Here is a 19,363-nt window from a genome sequence, read left to right as displayed (position 1 = left end):
GACTAGAGTCAAAGTAGAAAATAAAAACTTGGTTCTTTGTCAATCTATATTTCATGTTGTGACTCCATCTAATTCAATGTTGCTACTACATCAACCTTCTGATCACTGTCAAACTAAAAATATCCTCAATCTCTATCTTTTTCGAGCCGTATATGATTTGCTCGTCACCCATTCAAATTCCGACTTTATCCCATCTCAACGAATTTGTTTTGTTAGGTTTTGAAGTTGTAAACGATCGACCTCGAGTGTTTGATTCAAGTACTGTATTAAGTTCAGGATCTTGTGAGGTTATATGTCCTTGTTCTAGCAAAAAAGGTTCCTCAAAAAATATTTAAAATCTGATGGAAACGCTAAATTTCATATCTTCGGGTTAGCTCGTAAGTAAGAGCAATAAAGTTCCTTTGATAGCCTTTAACTTCGGATTGTCATTAGCAGTTTATTACAAGCTAATACTTAGCTGAGATATCAACGGAGAAACCAAACCATTCTCGACAGAGAGATTTAAAGATGGGGGACTGTATACTCACAAGCAAGAGACTTGAGATCATACCTATCAATATCATAGAGCTATTATTATGAAGCTTACACTAAAGCTATTGCCACAAAACTCAAATGTCAAAGAAATTAGCCATTTGCATAAATCTGCTTTATAAACTTGGAACTAAGCTTATGCCGCCTATCAAAATTGGACAGTAGCATCAAACCAAGTATATCAACCCTACATTCCAAAAGGGCTTATTATCATTATAGATTCCAATGCTACTTAACAGCATATAAAACTTGACTGAAACAATATGATTGAAAAACATGTTTGAACCACTTTAACAACATATAAAACTTGAACCATTCTCGAATAACAAGTTGACAGTTGCAAATCTTCCAACTTTGAACCAATGTAATTCTTGATTTCTATTCTGAATAACAAGTTTTTATACTTAAAAACCCACCAAACTCAATAAAAAGGCAAGTGATGATGATTGATCAACGTTGTTGGGAGAAGAGAGATCTACTTATGATTCCAGTAGCTTCCATGTATCGATCAACGCATCTCGAAACACAGCTACTCTCACTCCCACCTAAGCTTGATCCTGGCTTCGATATGCACTTGTCGAAACATTTCGTTCTCAGAGTCTGCATCACAACCATATAAAAACCCAAACTTTAATTACAACAACATTGAGAATCGAACAGAAACAATCAATTTAGCCGAATACTTCAAAGATCAAATGAGATTGGTCTAAAAAATTTCAACTTTTGTGTACCCAAAAAGGACAAACATAAAATTGAGAGACAATTTCAAAAATTATAAGAATTAAGATTGACCTCGATTAACTCTTCGGCATAAGCTTGAGCGAGTTGTGTCTTGACCTGTTCCATCAATGCTTCGGGCGAGGGCGAAGCACCTCCCATCTGCGGCGACGAGTATGAATCCATTGTTCTCTCTCTCTCACTCTCAAATCTCAACTAAGCGTCGACGGTGAATGAGAAACCCTAAAACCTTTGTCTCCAGCTCCTAAAATAGCTTACAGAACATCATCGGACTAGGTTTTAATATATTGGGCCTAAAAGCCCTTTTCTATTCAGTTTTCATTAATGGGCCTGCTCATATCTGTATCATTAGTTGATTCACTGAATTTGCCACCACTTGAGAGTTTCAACAACGTTTTGGTCCTGTTTATAAGGTAAACAAAGCTTCTGTGTCTGTAAGAACTCTTTTGATGTTTGAATCCAAACTGATTGATTGGTGTGTTAAGGAAATCGCTAGAAAGACAAGAAATCGTGGTTTAAGAGTATCTCATGAACTTCTTGGTTGAGCTCTAAGTTACAATATCGGAATATGGTTAGATTACTTGGTTATGGGTTTGAAACCTCAGCAGTATTAAAGATACTGAATCCATCTGTTGCTAATTTTAGGCAAACTATAGTTTGATCATAAAACGGACATAAACTTAATAAGATGAAAAATCTATGTAGGAAACAGAGTTGATATCAACTGTCAAAAGAACTCAATCCAACATTGAAGAAAGAAACTCAAAAAAGAAGCAAAAATACTTAGAAAACTTAACAATGTTTAAATGAGATTTGAAAAATATAGATTTAGACTTTGATGGCTCGACCATAAAACTTGGCCTTCTCTTCAACAGTCTGGAAACGACCATGTCCACCATTGGAGGACGTGTCAATGAACTTAAGATTGATCTCCTCCGTAGCAACCCTAGACGTCTGCTTCAACAAAGTTTGTCTCAATGTCACCACACGTTTCTTAGGTCCCACGCAACATCCCTTGATCATCAAATAATCATCCTTCACAATCCCATAGTGTGGAAATCCTCCAAGTGGTGTGACAGCCTTCTCAGTTCTGTCAATCAGAAAACAGCTCATGAGCACATTGTAAATTTCACTAATAAACAGACGACAAAAACATATCAAGATTGTGTGTTTAATTACCTGTCGAACTCAGTCATGGCTGAGTGAGTCTCTTGGCCAACTTTCCCAAGCCGGTAAATTTTCTTGTTCATCTCAGTACGGTGGTGGTAACCATTCTGACCAGCTCTGGCCACCGTGTAGGAGACTCTAGCTGGATGCCAAGCTCCAATACAAGCCACCTTACGAAGACCACGATGAGTCTTCCTTGGAAGACGGGTCACACCCCATCTTGTAACCACACCTTCATAACCTTTTCCTTTTGTAACACCGATTATATCAATCATCTCATCTTTCTGGAAGATAGCATCAACAGGGACTTGCTTCTCAAATAAGCTGTAGGCATAGTCAACCTTCTTCGCTATATCTCCACCATTAATCTGAATCTCATTCAGATGTGCCTTCTTCTGCTTCAGGCCTTTCATTTTCCTTATCTAATACATACCCAAGATTAATCAAAATACAATTTAATCATCAAAGAAAACAATTAGAGACGAAATTGTGAAGCCCAAGTAATTGACAACTGAGAAAGATGAAGCACCTGAGTGTGAGCAAGGACTCTGATGACAGTGCAGTACTTCTTCATCTTCTCCAACTGACTTTGAATATCTTTTTTCCCTTCTTCAGTTTCATGTTTCTTTGAGTACCTGGTGAAAGCCTTCTTCTTCGACTTAGCCCAGTTCTTGTAGAACCTCCTCCTCACTTCTTCACTCAAATGCTGAGCCCACACAGTGCTTAGAGAACGCAGACCACGGGGTGTCTTCACATACCCAACCACACCAACAACTACCATCGGAGGTGTCTCAATGATAGTCACAGCTTCACATGTTTCCTTCTTGTGTAGCTCTGGCAAAACAAATTTAACAAAGATCAGCACAAAAACCACACGCAAGAATTATGAATGTACAGTGATTCAATAAAGAAAGAGAGTAAGAACACACTTGATCCAGGTTTTTCGACATCTCTCACAATGTGAGTCATCCCAGCTTTGTATCCCAAAAAGGAGGTGAGCCTACAAGGCTTTCTTGGATCATCCTTAGGGAAAGCCTTCACTGAAAAACATAATCAAGAATATGAGATCACAATTACACAGGAAATTAAGATACACTGAAAACAATATGCAAGACATAAAAAAAGTATAAACATAATAGTAAGAACAAAAGCATTTGCCCCATTCAAGTAAGCTAGATTAGTTCTACTAAGAAAATGGGTAACGGATTTAAATAGGCTCTTATAAGAGCAATTACCTTTTCCACGATGTCGGTTAGCCCTTTTCCTTGGAAGGAAACCCAAAGAACCATGTCTTGGATGCTCAAACTTTCTGTGAGACATTCTTTCAACCAGAAACAAACACTATAAATAAGATAACACTATACACAGAACATAACAACAAATCAAATCAGATGACATACTCAATCAATCACAATTTTTATAAAAAAGGGTTTGACATAATATAGACAATAACTCCCACAATACGGAAAGTAATAAATTCACATCAATTAACAAAATTCACATATTAATCAACATAAATGAACACAGTTGCAATATTACAGAGTTGTTCCAAAAGACAAAACCCAAACAACAATTTAATCGGTAATGGGCAAAACAACAAAGTGTCAAAAGAACAAAGGGAACAGAGAAACAATAACAACATACTCAAAGACCGCCTAGTATATATCAACTAACAATCAAGTATTATATCAACTGACCTTCTTGATTACAATTGAACAAAACAACATATTAGAAAAATCAAATGAGATTTGAACCATGAATAGTTTATGAAAAGAAGACAAAAACCAGAACTTTCAGAGACTAAAGGACAACATGTTCTCAAGAATTCTGGAAATATGAAAGGAAATGTTCCCTCGATCAAAGGCCTATGGCATCAATAAAGATAAGCCAAATCTCAAGCTCATTAGAGTGTTTCTAACCAGAAAACCAAAAAATTGGATTCCAGCAAAAGAGCAGATCAGAGACTCCGGCCTTGATTTTATAATAGTTTCCGAGGGTTATCATTCCGATCATAAAACCAAAACAGCTTGAGAACATATCATAACCAAAACACACATTTTTACGACATACAACAAAACTTAAGCAGCTAGAGAATGTAAAACTATGATCAACGTACACAGAGCCAAACCAATCACTCAGTACAAATGCCTCGAAGCTAGATCGAAAGAACCAAATCAAAATCAAGAGAAGCTTGTATACCTTAACAGTTAAGTAGGCGGCGATATGAAAAGAGAAATTTAGCTCTACAGCTAAAATGTGTGCTGGATTAGGGTTTTTATACTCTCTTGGCAACCTAGGGTTTCTGAATTGTGATGGGTTCAAGCCGAAATAGTTATGGGCTTGACTTGTGCTCAAGTTTAAATAGCCCGGCCCATATGCTTTTATACTGTACGCTCGGCCTAATCTTGCTAGAAGACGAGAGAGTTGATTTGCCTATAGTATCAGTTGAACACCAAAACAAATTAAAAACAATCTATACACCAATTTGATGATAACTAGATGATATCTCAAAGCCAGTTTGATTAAACATGTTTTATACAAAGACCTGTGGGATACCAAATCTATTACATTTATATTTTAATAGCATTTTTTTGCTTAATGGAAGTCATATTACTCTCATTAATTATGTCACACTTGACACTTAGATACGTATGCCCAACCATATAATATACACAACACACACACGACATGTTATTTGCTTTTTCAAGTTCACGACCTTAACGGACCCGGAGCTGATTTTCTACCACTCCGGTGATCTCCTCGAACCTTGGGCGAGACCTTGCCGCCGCCATGAGATTTAGGAGACAAAGGCCAATGACCAGAAGAAACCGCCATGTCCTTGTGATGTATGAGACTCTCTAGTGTTTCCACTACGGCAAGCATCTTTGGCCTGTCTTTAGGGTTAGGGCTCACACATTGTAACGCGAGAAGAGCCGTGTCTTTAGCCGCCTTGACGGAGTATTGTCCCGCGAGCCTCGGGTCCATAACACATCGGAGACGACGGCTGCTCGTTAGGTAAGGCTTTGACCAGTCGATGATGTTCTGTTGGTTTTTTGGTCGTGACTTTTCGGTGGCTCTTCGTCCCGTTAGGAGCTCGAGTAAAACTACGCCGTAGCTGTAAACGTCACTCTTTGTCGTTAAATGCCCTGAAAATATTGTTCCCATGCGTTAGAAACTTAATCAAGTTAAATGTCCTAAACTGATTTCTACTAAATGTTTTTTTTTTTTTTGTAAAAGGAGACAAGACAAGTGTGGTGTACCAGTTGAAACATATTCAGGAGCAGCATAACCATAAGTGCCCATGACTCGAGTTGTGACATGAGATTTGGATCCTTCTGGTCCCATTTTCGCTAAACCAAAATCTGATAACTTCGCTGTGAAATCCTGGAATATTTTTGGCAAATTAATAAATAATTTTTTTAAAATGTAAAATTATACCTTTTTGATAACTTTAAAGATGTAAAAATATTCTTTTTTATGACATATATATAATTAAAATTACCGAATCAAGTAGGATATTAGAAGTCTTGAAATCGCGATAAATGATTGGACTCTCCAAATCATGCAAAAACGCCAAACCCTTAGCGGCTGCGACCGCGATCTTCAGCCTCGTCGCCCACGGCAGTGATAGTGATATCCCTGAAGACAATAGTAGCATAATTAGGCAACAATATATGTGACATTATAATTAAAGATAAATGCAACAACGTAACGTATTATAAATTTTTAGGAAATGTGCTTACGTTTGAAGAGGTGATTTTCTAGGCTACCACGTGGCATGAACTCATAGATAAGGACTCGTTCCTCCTCCTCGCAGCAGTATCCTATGAGTTTGACTAAATTCGGGTGCTTTAATTGTCCAAGAAGTATGACTTCAGACTGCATATGAATTAACCATAAACATATTGTATCAAATTTAATTAATTAAGATACTACAGTAATTACGACGATGCGTGTATAAGAGTATATCAAAGTGGTCTCACCAACTATATATTATATCATATATATACTAACAAGAAAAGATTCTGTTACGATGTACGTGACACACAAAAAAGGAACGACAAGATCATCTGAGTAACTTAATCCATAATACCTTATCATGACCAAACACATTTTTTAATGTAGTTCCATACGCTAAAGTCCTAAAGTATTAAAAGACATGAGTCCAAAGGATCTTTGACTTTGTAATATATAAAAATCATGAGGAGTGGTTTGTCCTTCAAGAATTCTCTATTTTGGATGCCCTATAACTTAAAACCTTGTGTAATCAAATATGTCATAATAATAAATTAATTAGAGAACAGTAACAAGCGAAATAAAATAAAAACTCAATAGTTTAATCAGGCATGCAATAATTGGTAAACGTTCTTACAAGCCATTCACGATGTCCTTGAAGCCCTTCAATGTCCAATAACTTGACAGCAACCGGCTGAGCTTTGAGGATTTGTCGGAGATTTTCATCGATGTAACCTTTATACACTTTACCGAACCCACCTTCTCCGAGAAGATAGTTCTGGGAGAAACTCTGAGTAATCATCTTAAGTTCACACATTTGAAAATCCACTAAATCGGCTCCAAGAGTCTGTGCAAGATCTTCATTGATCCTAGCCGACGAAGAACGGCTTAGATCAGCGAAAGAGAGCCGTCTGAAAGAAGGAAGTGGTCCGAGTTGGTTCTTGGAGAACTCTGATCTCGAAGGTCGACAACGGCTGAGATTTCCAAAGACGGTTTGATCATCGACCGAGCAACAGTTTGAAGAAAAGGGTTTCCATAACGGTGAGGATTTGGTGGATGCTGTTGTTGAAGAGTCTCTCATTGGAGAAGATGGTTTACTAAATGTTTTGTGTTGTACGTTTTTTAAGTAGGAGGCAAAACAATGATGGGTGGGTTGGTTCTTATTTATACATATGAGAATATAAATATAAACAAATCAGTGTAAAATATTTTATAGGTCACAACGTTATACATATAGCGTTATATATTATTGGTTAGTTTATTACATTTAAAACTCATATTGCAGCATTCAACTTAAGGATAAGCTTATAAACAAAAGATGAAGAGAGGAAATAGTAGAGACGTTCTTTCTTCAACTGCCCTAACCACTCTACTCAAACTTGGGGTTTTGCGTCATGATGTCTTCTCTTTTGGCTCATTGTAATTATATGTTCATATGTGTGTGTCACATTTGTTGACTACAAACAAAACTATATCGATCGTGTAAATTTTAAGATACGATATTGCTAGAATAACAAAATTTAAAATCAAGGAAAAAAATTGGAGTACTTACATAAAAGTGTAGTGGATTTGTTATATTAGTCAACAAGTCGGCGATCGATTTTTATTGGAAACATTTTTTGTCACTATATAATTCACCTAATGGCTAAGTTAAGCTTAAGTTTTGGCTCAGAAGATCCAGTTAAAAGAGAAAGAGAGGTTACAAGAAATTATACAATCGTAATTAAATAAAGATGTTGTATATACAGATTGTATATACAATCGTATATACAATCGTATATGCGATCGTAATATATATAAAACCCTTTGTCATTTTTATTACAAAAATATAACACGTCAAAACCTTAATAACTTGTATATGTAAATAAATTGAAAATCTCGCTCTATTCACACAAGACCTTATACCATGATCCGTTTTTTTTTTCAGTTTATTTACTTCTTAACTAATTTCTGATAATTGTTTCTTGTGAAAAAAAAATCATAGGAGGCTAGGAGCAGTTAAAATGAGATAATGGATGATGTATGCAAAACTTGGATAATGTTTACTAGATAATAAACATAATAATAATAATAAATCATTTCCACTACGCTTCTTCCTGCTCCACTTTTCAAAACTATTGGCTTATTCCATTCCATCTTAATAAAATATATTCAGGTATTGGATAAATAATACCAAGACTGAGCACTAGCTAGCTAAGAAACTACATTATGTTTACTAATATATAATGTTGGTATAAAATACAAGTATATATCTAGAAAATTAAAGCTAATATCGATTCTTATAAACTCTATAACAAATCTGGATACTTCATGGTTATCGTTCATAATGGTGGCTTATGGCTATGGACGGCTCATGCATGTTATGGGTTATATGGTAATTAAAAAAGTGAAGTAACAAAGTATACATGTATTGGGGTAGTAATATTGACAAGTGTTTCCAACAAAAACTATATATGATAGTTATACCATCAGTGATTAAGTGTTAAGATGAATGCATAATGTGTAAACCATTAATTTAGTTCTAGAAAAATCATCACATTTAGTATCACTGTATGAATGATATGAACAATATATATCATATATGGTTATGTTTGGACATAGATGAACGTACACTAAGTCTTGTATAATCGTCTAAGATATTTTTAAGCAAGATTTTGCTCTGAGATACCTGATTAAGAATGATTTTAGGAGATTTTACTATGTGAATATGCAGCCATGCAGGTGCTGGCTTAAGTGTGTATGTGAGAAGTAGGATGTGAGAACAATGACGTTTTCAAATTTTCATCTTTACTTTTAAGCGAAGTATATGTATATCGAAGGGAAATTTTTTTGTCTTATTCAAAATATTTTAAATCTACTATTATATGCTTTCATAAGAACTTTAATATAATAACACAATTTTCTTTTATATAACTTTATTCTTTTTCTTTTTTTTTTTCCTCTTTTTATCATCTCTTTAGTCATCCACTAAGTCAAAAAGCTATTCATACGAGTGGCTCCAGGCTACAAGGCATCTCTAAAATTTTCATTTGTTTAGTATAATTTTACTCAAAAACATTATGTTAGCTGATAATTTTAAACCGAAATTATGAAACAATAAACCATACAAATTAGAGACAAAAATCTCTACAATTCTAAATTTTTCGAAAAGAAAAAAAATCTCCAATCCTGAATTTTTCTTACTTAGAGACGAAAACTTAGAGTGGAATGTGACCGTTAGCTTTATCTTTTTTCCAATGTCTTCTTTTATGAAAACAAAGTTAAAGACTTGCCAATCAGAAAACACGTAAATTACACAACTTTACCCTCCACTATCAAAAGTTATATCTAGCCACCCCACTACTCTACAATCTCGTCTTTTTCACACGAAAATTGTTAAAATTCTTCAAAATAAAACCCCTGACATTGATATTAAAACTCTCACAATCATAACTCACGATATTCCCATAAAGCTTCAAGAACGAAAATGTATGTGACGAGAACATTATCGCAGTACAGAAAATATCACAAGACGCTCTCGGAGGAGTCACCGGAAGGTCCTTTCTCCGGCGTTCTGGTTATTACAGACGAAGAAGCAGAAACAGAGGACACGTTCTGTTTCGGGATGTGTACGAGGACAAAAATCGAGAAGCTTCCGTTGCCTCAGGACAAGATCTTATCAGTTGTTCACTTAGACAGTTCTGGTAACCGAGAGACTTCGGTTAAGAAGGTCTTGTTCATACCGGCTCTTGATCAACCCTTGTCTTCGAATCGGTATTACGTTGTTCACGCTAGAGGCAGGCACAAAGGGTAAGATCCAAAAACACACACACCAGAGTGTCTTAAGTTGTAAGGCTTACTTTCAGATTTGAGTCCTGTCTTTGGTCTTTTGGTGATTAGTGTTGTGAGCTCTTCTTTTCTTGTTTTTATTTTACTTTTCAGGAAAGTATCCGTGTGTTCTAGGGAGATAGAGAAAGGGTTATGTTGTTTTCCAGATATCTTGCATGACAAGAAACCTAAACCTTTAGATCCAAGAAACATATATCAGACGGTTAAAATCAATCGGCATCACGATAGGACGTTCTTTGCGAAATCTGTGGCACCAGAAGGTACACCGCCTTCGTTTCTCAAGAAGAAAGGATGGGAGCTACGAACCTCGAGGAGCCTACATCCGAGGAGACCTAGAGAAGCTCTAGGCTTAGACGATGAGCTAAGAGCTCGTCTCCCTGCATTCGGATTCCCAGTCTCTACAATTCGGTCAGGAAGCGTGATAGTAGGAGAATGGTACTGCCCGTTTATGTTTGTGAAGGAGAATTGTAGTGTAAGTCACCAAATGAGGAAGTCAATGTTCTATAGGATCACACTTTCCCAATACTGGGAACGGATCTACCATTGCGAAAACAACGAAACCAACGAAAATCATGACGAAAACAATGATGATAACGAAGAAGAAGTGGTGAGAGTAGAGGCAAACGTCGTGAGAGAAGCCAACTATGTGAAGGGTATGGAGGCGGTTATGGGGGAGAAAGAAGGGCATGGAGGGTTTTATTGGTATAGGCAAGTTCAAGGTTTACGAGGACCGGTGGAGAGGAGGAGGAAGACGGGTTCAGGGTCTCCGGTGGGGCTGAGTTTTGTGGTGGTAGAAAGGATGAGAAGGGTAATGGAGGAAGGAGGGTGGGTGGGAGGAGGAAGGAAGGTGGTGAGAGTGGAGAGAGATGAACCAGTTAGGGTTTCTCGAAGAGATTGTAGGAATATGAATGGAAACAACGATAGAGATTGGAGGAGATTTGGGTGTTATGTGTTGGTGGAGAGTTTTGGGCTGAGAAGAGCAGATGGAGTTTTGTTGGTTAAGTGCATATTTAGACATACTAATAGATTGAGATGTAAGTGGGAGTAACGTTAATTCGTTTATGTTATAAAATATAAGTATACAATATTTACTAAAATCGTAAGCCTGGTTTTACTTTTTTTTGATAAGAAAAATAATATTGTTACGAGAATATATTTCTTCCATTTTTAGTTTAACATATAATATATTTTCTAATGAAATCATATACAATATAATCTATGAATAAAATCGAACCATATTCTTACCATCACAATATCTCAATTAATGTATCATAAGTAACAGAAAACAATAGTTTTAAAATTTATATTTATTAATTATATTATTTATTTTAAAACTACTAAAAATAGAGAAAGAGAGCATTTGCAGCTTTCAATGCTCACTTATATATTTTTAGCAAATATTTATTGGATGATAAAATAATAATGTTTCTCAAAATATTCAACCAATCAAGACCTAACACAACCATATATCAAAATTTTGGAAAAGATAAAGGGAAATAAGAGATATTTGTAAACTATTTCCATTTCTCATGTTTTTCGTTTTAAATGCCTGATTTTCTTATTTTTTTTTTCTATAATTTAATTAATGTATTTGGACATATGTACGAGTTTTGTTATAATATGTTATGCATACTTGGTTTGGGAGATAAACAGAAGGTATCATATCATAAAGGTATGTGGATTGAAGAAGTTGCTTAAAAGATGGAACCCTAAACGTAACTCGGCTAATTTTGGGCTATATGACACCACGTATACAAAGATTAGAACTTCAGCACACGTGAATTATGAGATTAGTTGTTGAAAACGTTAGATAGTTTGTTAATTATGAGAACTTGACATAGGGGATATCATTTATAATGATTTTTCCGTCGAAATTTAAATTTAAATTATAAATTAAAAAATAAATTATAATTATCACATGTGATTATTAAAATAATTTAATTTGGCAATTTTTTTTGAAAAAAACAATAATTTAATTTGTAAGAAAAGAAATGTTGATACGTTTGTGAAAATACACGTATAGGAACATGTATTCGCACATTCAGTATTGACTCATCATGTTTCGATGAATTTGGATATGTATTCACACATTTAATAGTTACTTTATGAGATATGTGTTATCCAATAATAGTATTGTATAACACAACCTTAAAAGAAAAGAAAAATGCACAACAAAGAAGAAATCCTCAATGTTCTAAGTCTCGACCAACATGTGAGATATGTGAAATTCACATATTGCTAGCAACTCGTCTACGGTCATGCATTCACGCATTTAGTAGTGAATCATCATATGTTCCGATGGATCCAGATATGCATTTGCGCATTTAATAGCCACTTTATAAATATGTATATATATCCTCGATAGCATTGTACTATACAACCTTTGAAATAAAAAGACAGAACAAAGAAAGAAAATACTAGATGTTCTCAAGTCTCTCGAGCACACAAATAAAGAAGGAAGGTCGCATTTCAATAAGAAGATGAAAATGGACCTTAAAGTCACAACTTCGCATTATACATTTCAAAGTCTAAACAAAACACGTGAGATATGCATATCATTGTCATGTCATTCGTCAACACGATTCCACCCCTTGTCCTTTTCAGTTCTCAGTGGTTGGTATTTTTGGGATTATTGGATTTTATTCCACAAACTTCCTCAATTGAAAAGAATTTTATATTAAAGACTTTTCTCTTTTATGGAAGATAGAATAATCCAAGTCGTTAAATTGAGAAAGACCAACTACGAAAATATCAAGAGTCACTATATTTTTTTGGATCTTTTCTTTTGTATTTTTTTCCCTTTCTCGTCGTTTAAAGATCTCAAAAAAGTATGGCAAGATTTTACAGAATCCTTACTTTGGTCACGACGACCCTTGTGATCTTGTTTCAACTATGTAGCATCGTATCTTGCTCCACAAGCAACTCAATCTCCAGAAACCAGACGATACGAGACGGAGACTCACTGATCAGCGAGGACGAAAGCTTCGAGGTTGGATTCTTTAGTCCGAAGAACTCAACCTTAAGGTATGTCGGGATATGGTACAAAAACATCGAACCTCAAACAGTTGTCTGGGTTGCGAATCGAGAGAAGCCATTGTTGGATCACAGTGGAGTTTTGAAGATTGCAGATGACGGGAATCTGGTAGTTGTGAATGGACAAAATGTAACCGTTTGGTCGACAAGTGTTAAGCCCGAGTCAAACAACACCGTGGCTGTTCTGTTGGGAACAGGGGATTTGGTTTTGTCTTCAGATTCGGACAGAAGAAGATGGTGTTGGGAGAGCTTTAACAATCCGACAGATACTTTCTTGCCAGGTATGATGGTTCGTGTGAATCCTTCACTGAGAGAGAATCGAAGTTTCATCCCGTGGAAATCCGAAAATGATCCTTCACCAGGAAGGTATTCAATGGGGATTGATCCTACTGGAGTGCCAGAGATTGTGATTTGGGAAGGGGAAAAGAGGAAATGGCGTAGCGGACCGTGGAACTCGGTTATCTTTACCGGTATACCGGATATGTACCGAGTCACAAACTATGCTAAGGGGTTTAAGCTCTCTTCTCCTGATCGAGATGGTACCATGTTTTTCACGTACAGTACAAACAGTTCCGATTTCTTGAGGTTTCGGTTTAGGTTTGATGGCGTACAAGAGCAGTTTAGATGGAATAAGGACGCCAAGAACTGGACTTTGCTTCAAAAGAAACCGAACACGGAATGCGAGAAGTATAACCGTTGTGGTAACTACAGTGTCTGTGATGATAGCAAAGAGTTTGGTTCGGGTAAATGCAGCTGCATTGATGGGTTTGAGCCGGTTTATCAGGATCAATGGAAAAATATGAATTTTTCTGGTGGCTGCAAGAGAAGAGTTCCATTGAACTGTAGTGAGAGTCTGGATGGGGACAAAATAGATGGGTTTAGGGTACTTCGTGGAGTGAAGTTGCCTGATTTTGGATTAGTTGTTTCACTTAACAATGAGAGTTGTAAAGATGAATGCATGAAGAAATGTTCTTGTAATGCTTATGCGGTTGTAGTAGGGATCGGATGCATGATTTGGACCCGTGATTTGATCGATATAGAGCGTTTTGAGTTCGGTGGACTCCCTATCAACATCCGACTGGCGGGTTCTGAACTAGGTATGTAAAAATGTTTAAGCTCTCAGGTAACATTTTGAAAGACTTTAAACATGACTAAGTTGAAAGACTTTTGTTGTTTATACAGGAGGTGGAAAGGAAAAATCGAAACTTTGGATAGTTATTGTTAGTGCTATATGTGCATTCTTGTTTGGATTATGCACTTGGATCTTATGGAGAAGCCTTAAAGGTAAAGCCTCTATTTTGCACATAGTCTTGTTTTAAAAGATGTAACTGCTGAACTGAGAATGTAAACTTCTTGATGATCTGCAGCTTTCTTGTTGAAGAAGAAAGATCTTCCTGTTTCTGATACCAGAGGGAACAGAGATAACTCGGCTAAGTTCTCAAGCTCACCAATCAATGATCTAGTAGGGGATCAAGTTGACACACCCGATTTAACAGTCTTCAGTTTCGACAGCGTAGCCTCAGCGACAGGAGGTTTCGCTGAAGAGAACAAGCTTGGACATGGCGGATTCGGTACTGTATATAAGGTAAATCAATAGAAAATGAATCTTTCCTGACTATAAAGTTTTGTTATGTATGCTAAACGAACTGATGCGTTATGTTTGGACAGGGAAACTTTTCAGATGGAAGAGAGATTGCGGTGAAGAGACTATCAGGGAAGTCAAAGCAAGGACTAGAGGAATTCAAGAACGAGATCTTACTAATCGCGAAACTCCAGCATCGGAATCTTGTTAGATTACAAGGATGCTGCATTGAAGACAACGAGAAGATGCTTCTCTATGAGTACATGCCAAATAAGAGTTTGGATCGCTTCCTATTTGGTATGTTTTCTTTTACTAAACAATTAAAGTTCCTAAACTTTTGTGGATTTGAGTATAGAATTCGATCTCTCTGCGCAGATGAGAGTAGACGAGAAATTTTGGACTGGAAGAAACGATGGGAGATTATTGGAGGAATTGCTAGAGGATTGCTTTACTTGCATAGAGACTCAAGACTAAAGATCATTCACCGTGACCTAAAAGCAAGCAATATCTTGCTAGACACGGAAATGAATCCAAAGATTTCTGATTTCGGTATGGCTAGGATCTTCAACTACCGACAAGACCAGGACAACACGATCAGAGTTGTCGGCACATAGTAAGTAAACAAACCTCTTTATTTTCTTTAACCAAACATAAAACTGTATTAGTTAGTTTCTAATATATTTTTATAATGTTGCAATATGTGAAGTGGTTATATGGCTCCGGAGTATGCAATGGAGGGGACATTCTCAGAGAAATCTGATGTGTATAGCTTTGGAGTGTTGATATTAGAGATTGTGAGTGGAAGAAAAAACGTTAGCTTTCGTGGATCTGAACATGGAAGTCTCATCGGTTATGTAAGTTTCTTTTCTTTAACCAGACATTTTCATGTTTAAGTCTCATTGGTTATAATTTTTGTTTTTGTTACGAATGTTTTAAACGGGCAAAACAATAATTTCAGGCGTGGTATTTATGGAGCCAAGGAAAGACAAAAGAGATGATAGATCCAACGGTTAAGGACAGTCGAGACGTAGAGGAAGCGATGAGATGCATCCACGTGGGGATGTTATGTACACAAGACTCAGTCATCCATAGACCAAACATGGGTTCAATGTTGTTGATGTTGGAGAGTCGAACGGGTCAACTTCCACGGCCGAGACAGCCTACCTTCCACTCGTTCATGCACTCCGGTGAGATTGAACTCAACTTGGATGGTCAAGATGTTGCCACTGTCAACGATGTCACTTTCACGACTATTGTTGGGAGATGAAACTCTTTGACCAAAAGTTATTGCTCTTCCCCCCCTCCCCACGCTCCTTTGACTATTCGTCTTTTTTGTTCTCCCATAGTTTTCAACTTTTGTACATAGTTAAAATCTTCGTTTTCTTGAAGATATCAGTATCATACTAATATACATAACTGGATTTGTATATTGAAGAGAAAATGAACAAATCGGATTTGTACACTTGTTTTGTTTTTGTTTGGGCATCAACATAGTGAAATGAGAAGGAACATGGTACAAAGAGTATACGTAGCTATTAATGAATGACGAGTTAGCCAAAACATTGAACTTTTATTAGGTTAGCGAGTATGCGTGCTCGAGAGAACAACACATTACTCGGTGAAACTGTGAGATAATCCAAAAAATTTAGATTCATGCTCATTTGAGTTCATTGATCAAATAGATGAAGAACCTAAAAAAATGATATAGCTATTGAAGAGTTTTATTGTGCAAGAAGAAAGTCCAAAAATAAAATATAAAGAGATTTCAATATGTCTCTAGTAACACAATGATTCAAAATTGATATTATATAAAAGCGATGTAGAGATATTTACCTTTCAATGATATTTTAAACATTAGTTTACATGAATCTTGACTAACCCTCTAGTTATATGGACTAATGGACTTCTCATAAGATATGATTTTAGTTTTTTTTTAATGGATTTTTTTACTAAAAATACGTTCGAACAATTTACTCTCCTAACTAACCGTTATTGTAAAGATTGTAATCGGTTGCTTTTTCAATAATGTTGTATCCGTATTGTAAATATCTATCTATTAAATTATGTATTTTATTGTAATTCCGACTTTTTAATTTTCCTTTATCATAGAAAATCTTTGACATAAAGCATGCGTAAATAAAACATTCCATTTTAATAATAAAAATTCATATTTATCCCAAAAATAATTAGTAGTTGAACATAGATTGATTATAGTTATTTATCAATGTTGTGTTCAATATTTATCATAACGTCGAATTAATATGATTCAATGAATATTATTAATTGATACTTGGAATCCTATTTGAAATAATCTAAATTACCAATTATTATTTTAGTGTAAATTATGTTCTCATCATTACAATGTAAATTACCTAAACAATTTGTTTCTTTAATTAATTAAACTATCTCATAGTCCAAAAAAACATAACAAAAAGTGGGAATAATTAGGAACCGTTAGATTAGATTCATATCGGACGGTAAAGCCTGAGGTAACAGATCCAACTTACATGAGAGCGAAACACTAGATAACCCAATTTCCCCAATTTCTCTAATCTGAAAAAAAAAAGACAAATCCTTTAGCAATCAATCTCTCTAGGGTTTGTTCCGATTTGGATCCTCTTCTCTGCAACCCAATTCAATCTTCCTCGCCAATATGCCGCAGAGACACTCGAAGAACAACAATGATCTTGCGTATTTCACTTACGACGAGAAGAAGAAGTTAGGGTATGGAACCCAGAGAGAGAGATTGGGGAGAGACTCGATTAAGCCCTTCGACGCTTGTTCTCTCTGCTTGAAGCCTTTCATCGATCCGATGTGTTGTCATAAGGGTCATGTCTTCTGCAAAGAGTGTATCCTCGAATGCTTCCTGGCTCAGAAGAAAGATATCCAAAGGTATAAACTTTGGAGTTTGATTTTAAAGTTTCAAACTTTGTAAAATTATGTTTTCAGTTTGGATTCTGATTGACCTTGATGGAAGTTTCTAGCTTTAGGATTTTAGATAGGATTGTTGAATTCCTCATGTATCTGGTGTCAATTGGGTCATTGAGGTATTTAGATTTAGTCATGGATTAGATCAAGTCTCGACTTGCTTACATTGGATTCGTTGGATTTTACTTTATTCATTGTTTGAAACGTCGTCTTAAGCATTACCCTGATAACAAGTTGTCCTTCAAAGATCTGGGTTTTAATGTTATGGTTTGTATTGTAAGAGTTTGACTTTTGAGTATACCTTGAGGAGTACTGGTTTTGTTACTACTAGTCCCATTTGAGAAGGAGAAGCTGATATTTTTAAGTTCTAGCACAAATGTAACGATAAAAACCTATGCAGTGATAACTAAGGTAATGTGAGAACTGATTTTGATGCTGTTGTTTTGGGGTTAAATGAGTACTGGTCTCAGGGTTAGTTAGCCTATGGTTGTATATGGTTGTTTGAGCTTGTATGTAAATTACCAATAGAGTAGAAACTGTTGGAGCAGATACTTCACTTGTTAGGCCTTTTGGGACTTTTAGGATCGCATATTCAAATATTGTTGTGTCTGATTTATTTTTGCTATGTATGTTAAGATACTGATCTGTAGTACCAACATTTCTGTAGGAGGCTTGCTGCACATTCGTCTCAAAAGAAGCAAGACAAGGACGAAGAAGAAGAGAGGCTAATGTTACAAAAGGCAAGAGAGCTTGACGAATTTGATCAGCAAAATCATAGTGCTATGCCTCGAAACAGTGACAAGAACCACAACCAAGACAAGACTGGTTTTCATGGGGCAAACAGTGTGAAGACAACTTCCTTTGAAGAAGAAGCGCTTAGGACGATGAAAGCCTTCTGGCTCCCATCAGCTACACCAGCAGCTTCAGTCAGAGTAGATGCTCCAGAAACTCACACTGTCTGTCCAGAGGGCAAAGAAAAGCTCAAGCTTAAGAACCTCTTTGCTATTCGCTTCACGGAAGACAACAGCGAAGAGGAAGAGAACAGGACAAAATCTGCATCCTCAAGCTCTTATGACAAAACCTACATTTGCCCGAGCTGCAAAGTCACTCTCACCAACACAATGTCTCTTGTGGCACTCAGTTCATGCGGACATGTTTTCTGCAAAAAGTGTGGTGAAAAGTTCATGCCTGTTGACAAAGTATGTCTTGTGTGTGACAAACCTTGCAAGGACAGGAACTTGGTTGGGTTAAAGAAAGGAGGCACTGGTTTTGCAGAGCACGATGATCATCTCGAGGCTAAGGAGTACAAGCATTTGGGTAGTGGCTCTGGTTTAGGGCTTGTGAGGCCGGTCAAGACATGATGAATCCACATAAAATGCTGAGTTGCAATTACAGAAAATATCCTTGAGATTTTGTTGTATACATTACACTCCTTATGGCATGTATCCTTTGCTTCAACTAAGAGACATTGCTTTCTCTGTTTTGGCTCTTGCTTTTGCCCTTAAGATTGGAATTAGTTTGTGTTTCTTCCTTACGCAAATCAAATGGAAGGGTTAAGTGCTTTTATCTGAGCTGTCATTTCAAATATTATTCTTCATGCTCTCTGTTTGTGCTAAGTCAGGAGCGTTAGCAGAGAGTGATATTGCTGTCGAGTGTTTTAAATGTGTTCGTGGTCTTCCATGATCAGTAAAACCTTTATAAATTAAACAATAAAAAAAAAAAAATTAAACAATTAATACACTATAAATTAATTTTTAATGGAATAATATTTGGGTTTACCCCTATTGATTAGCTAATCAAAATAAAACAATATGCCAAGTC

The 19,363-nt window shown here is 36.1% G+C and overlaps 6 protein-coding genes across 6 annotated transcripts; 3 read left to right on the top strand and 3 right to left on the bottom strand.

Moving 5' to 3' along the window:
* Positions 1–774: 774 nt before the first annotated feature.
* Positions 775–1,493, bottom strand: LOC17896191 (mitochondrial import inner membrane translocase subunit TIM13). The gene is made up of 2 exons (XM_006303002.2): positions 1,324–1,493; positions 775–1,131 (listed from the first exon to the last, which is right to left on the bottom strand). The coding sequence occupies exons 1-2, from the start codon at positions 1,432–1,434 to the stop codon at positions 982–984; spliced, it is 261 nt and encodes an 86-aa protein (XP_006303064.1). The 5' UTR covers positions 1,435–1,493; the 3' UTR covers positions 775–981.
* Positions 1,494–1,944: 451 nt separating this feature from the next.
* LOC17896190 (60S ribosomal protein L3-2) lies at positions 1,945–4,683 on the bottom strand. Its single transcript, XM_006302302.2, has 6 exons — positions 4,636–4,683; positions 3,672–3,757; positions 3,366–3,476; positions 2,966–3,270; positions 2,449–2,858; positions 1,945–2,359 (listed from the first exon to the last, which is right to left on the bottom strand). The coding sequence occupies exons 2-6, from the start codon at positions 3,754–3,756 to the stop codon at positions 2,098–2,100; spliced, it is 1,173 nt and encodes a 390-aa protein (XP_006302364.1). The 5' UTR covers position 3,757; positions 4,636–4,683; the 3' UTR covers positions 1,945–2,097.
* A 256-nt stretch (positions 4,684–4,939) lies between these two features.
* LOC17896315 (probable serine/threonine-protein kinase PBL15) lies at positions 4,940–7,282 on the bottom strand. The gene is made up of 5 exons (XM_006302230.2): positions 6,809–7,282; positions 6,180–6,315; positions 5,939–6,075; positions 5,697–5,820; positions 4,940–5,582 (listed from the first exon to the last, which is right to left on the bottom strand). Exons 1-5 carry the CDS (start codon positions 7,250–7,252, stop codon positions 5,146–5,148), a joined length of 1,278 nt encoding a protein of 425 aa, XP_006302292.1. The 5' UTR covers positions 7,253–7,282; the 3' UTR covers positions 4,940–5,145.
* Positions 7,283–9,583: 2,301 nt separating this feature from the next.
* LOC17895667 lies at positions 9,584–11,135 on the top strand. Its single transcript, XM_006302229.2, has 2 exons — positions 9,584–9,960; positions 10,093–11,135. The coding sequence occupies exons 1-2, from the start codon at positions 9,638–9,640 to the stop codon at positions 11,045–11,047; spliced, it is 1,278 nt and encodes a 425-aa protein (XP_006302291.1). The 5' UTR covers positions 9,584–9,637; the 3' UTR covers positions 11,048–11,135.
* A 1,655-nt stretch (positions 11,136–12,790) lies between these two features.
* On the top strand, positions 12,791–16,070 carry LOC17894352 (putative G-type lectin S-receptor-like serine/threonine-protein kinase At1g61610). The gene is made up of 7 exons (XM_006300670.2): positions 12,791–14,129; positions 14,215–14,316; positions 14,400–14,617; positions 14,701–14,911; positions 14,990–15,227; positions 15,321–15,468; positions 15,573–16,070. Exons 1-7 carry the CDS (start codon positions 12,830–12,832, stop codon positions 15,879–15,881), a joined length of 2,526 nt encoding a protein of 841 aa, XP_006300732.1. The 5' UTR covers positions 12,791–12,829; the 3' UTR covers positions 15,882–16,070.
* Positions 16,071–17,167: 1,097 nt separating this feature from the next.
* On the top strand, positions 17,168–19,108 carry LOC17895146 (E3 ubiquitin-protein ligase CSU1). The gene is made up of 2 exons (XM_006302524.2): positions 17,168–17,506; positions 18,210–19,108. Exons 1-2 carry the CDS (start codon positions 17,268–17,270, stop codon positions 18,901–18,903), a joined length of 933 nt encoding a protein of 310 aa, XP_006302586.1. The 5' UTR covers positions 17,168–17,267; the 3' UTR covers positions 18,904–19,108.
* The last annotated feature ends 255 nt before the right edge of the window (positions 19,109–19,363 follow it).

The sequence above is a fragment of the Capsella rubella genome, unplaced genomic scaffold (assembly GCF_000375325.1).
Source record: "Capsella rubella cultivar Monte Gargano unplaced genomic scaffold, Caprub1_0 scaffold_2, whole genome shotgun sequence".
Classification (NCBI taxonomy): Eukaryota; Viridiplantae; Streptophyta; class Magnoliopsida; order Brassicales; family Brassicaceae; genus Capsella; species Capsella rubella.
Note: the sequence above shows the minus strand (reverse complement) of the source record. Positions and strands in the feature narration are given on the sequence as shown.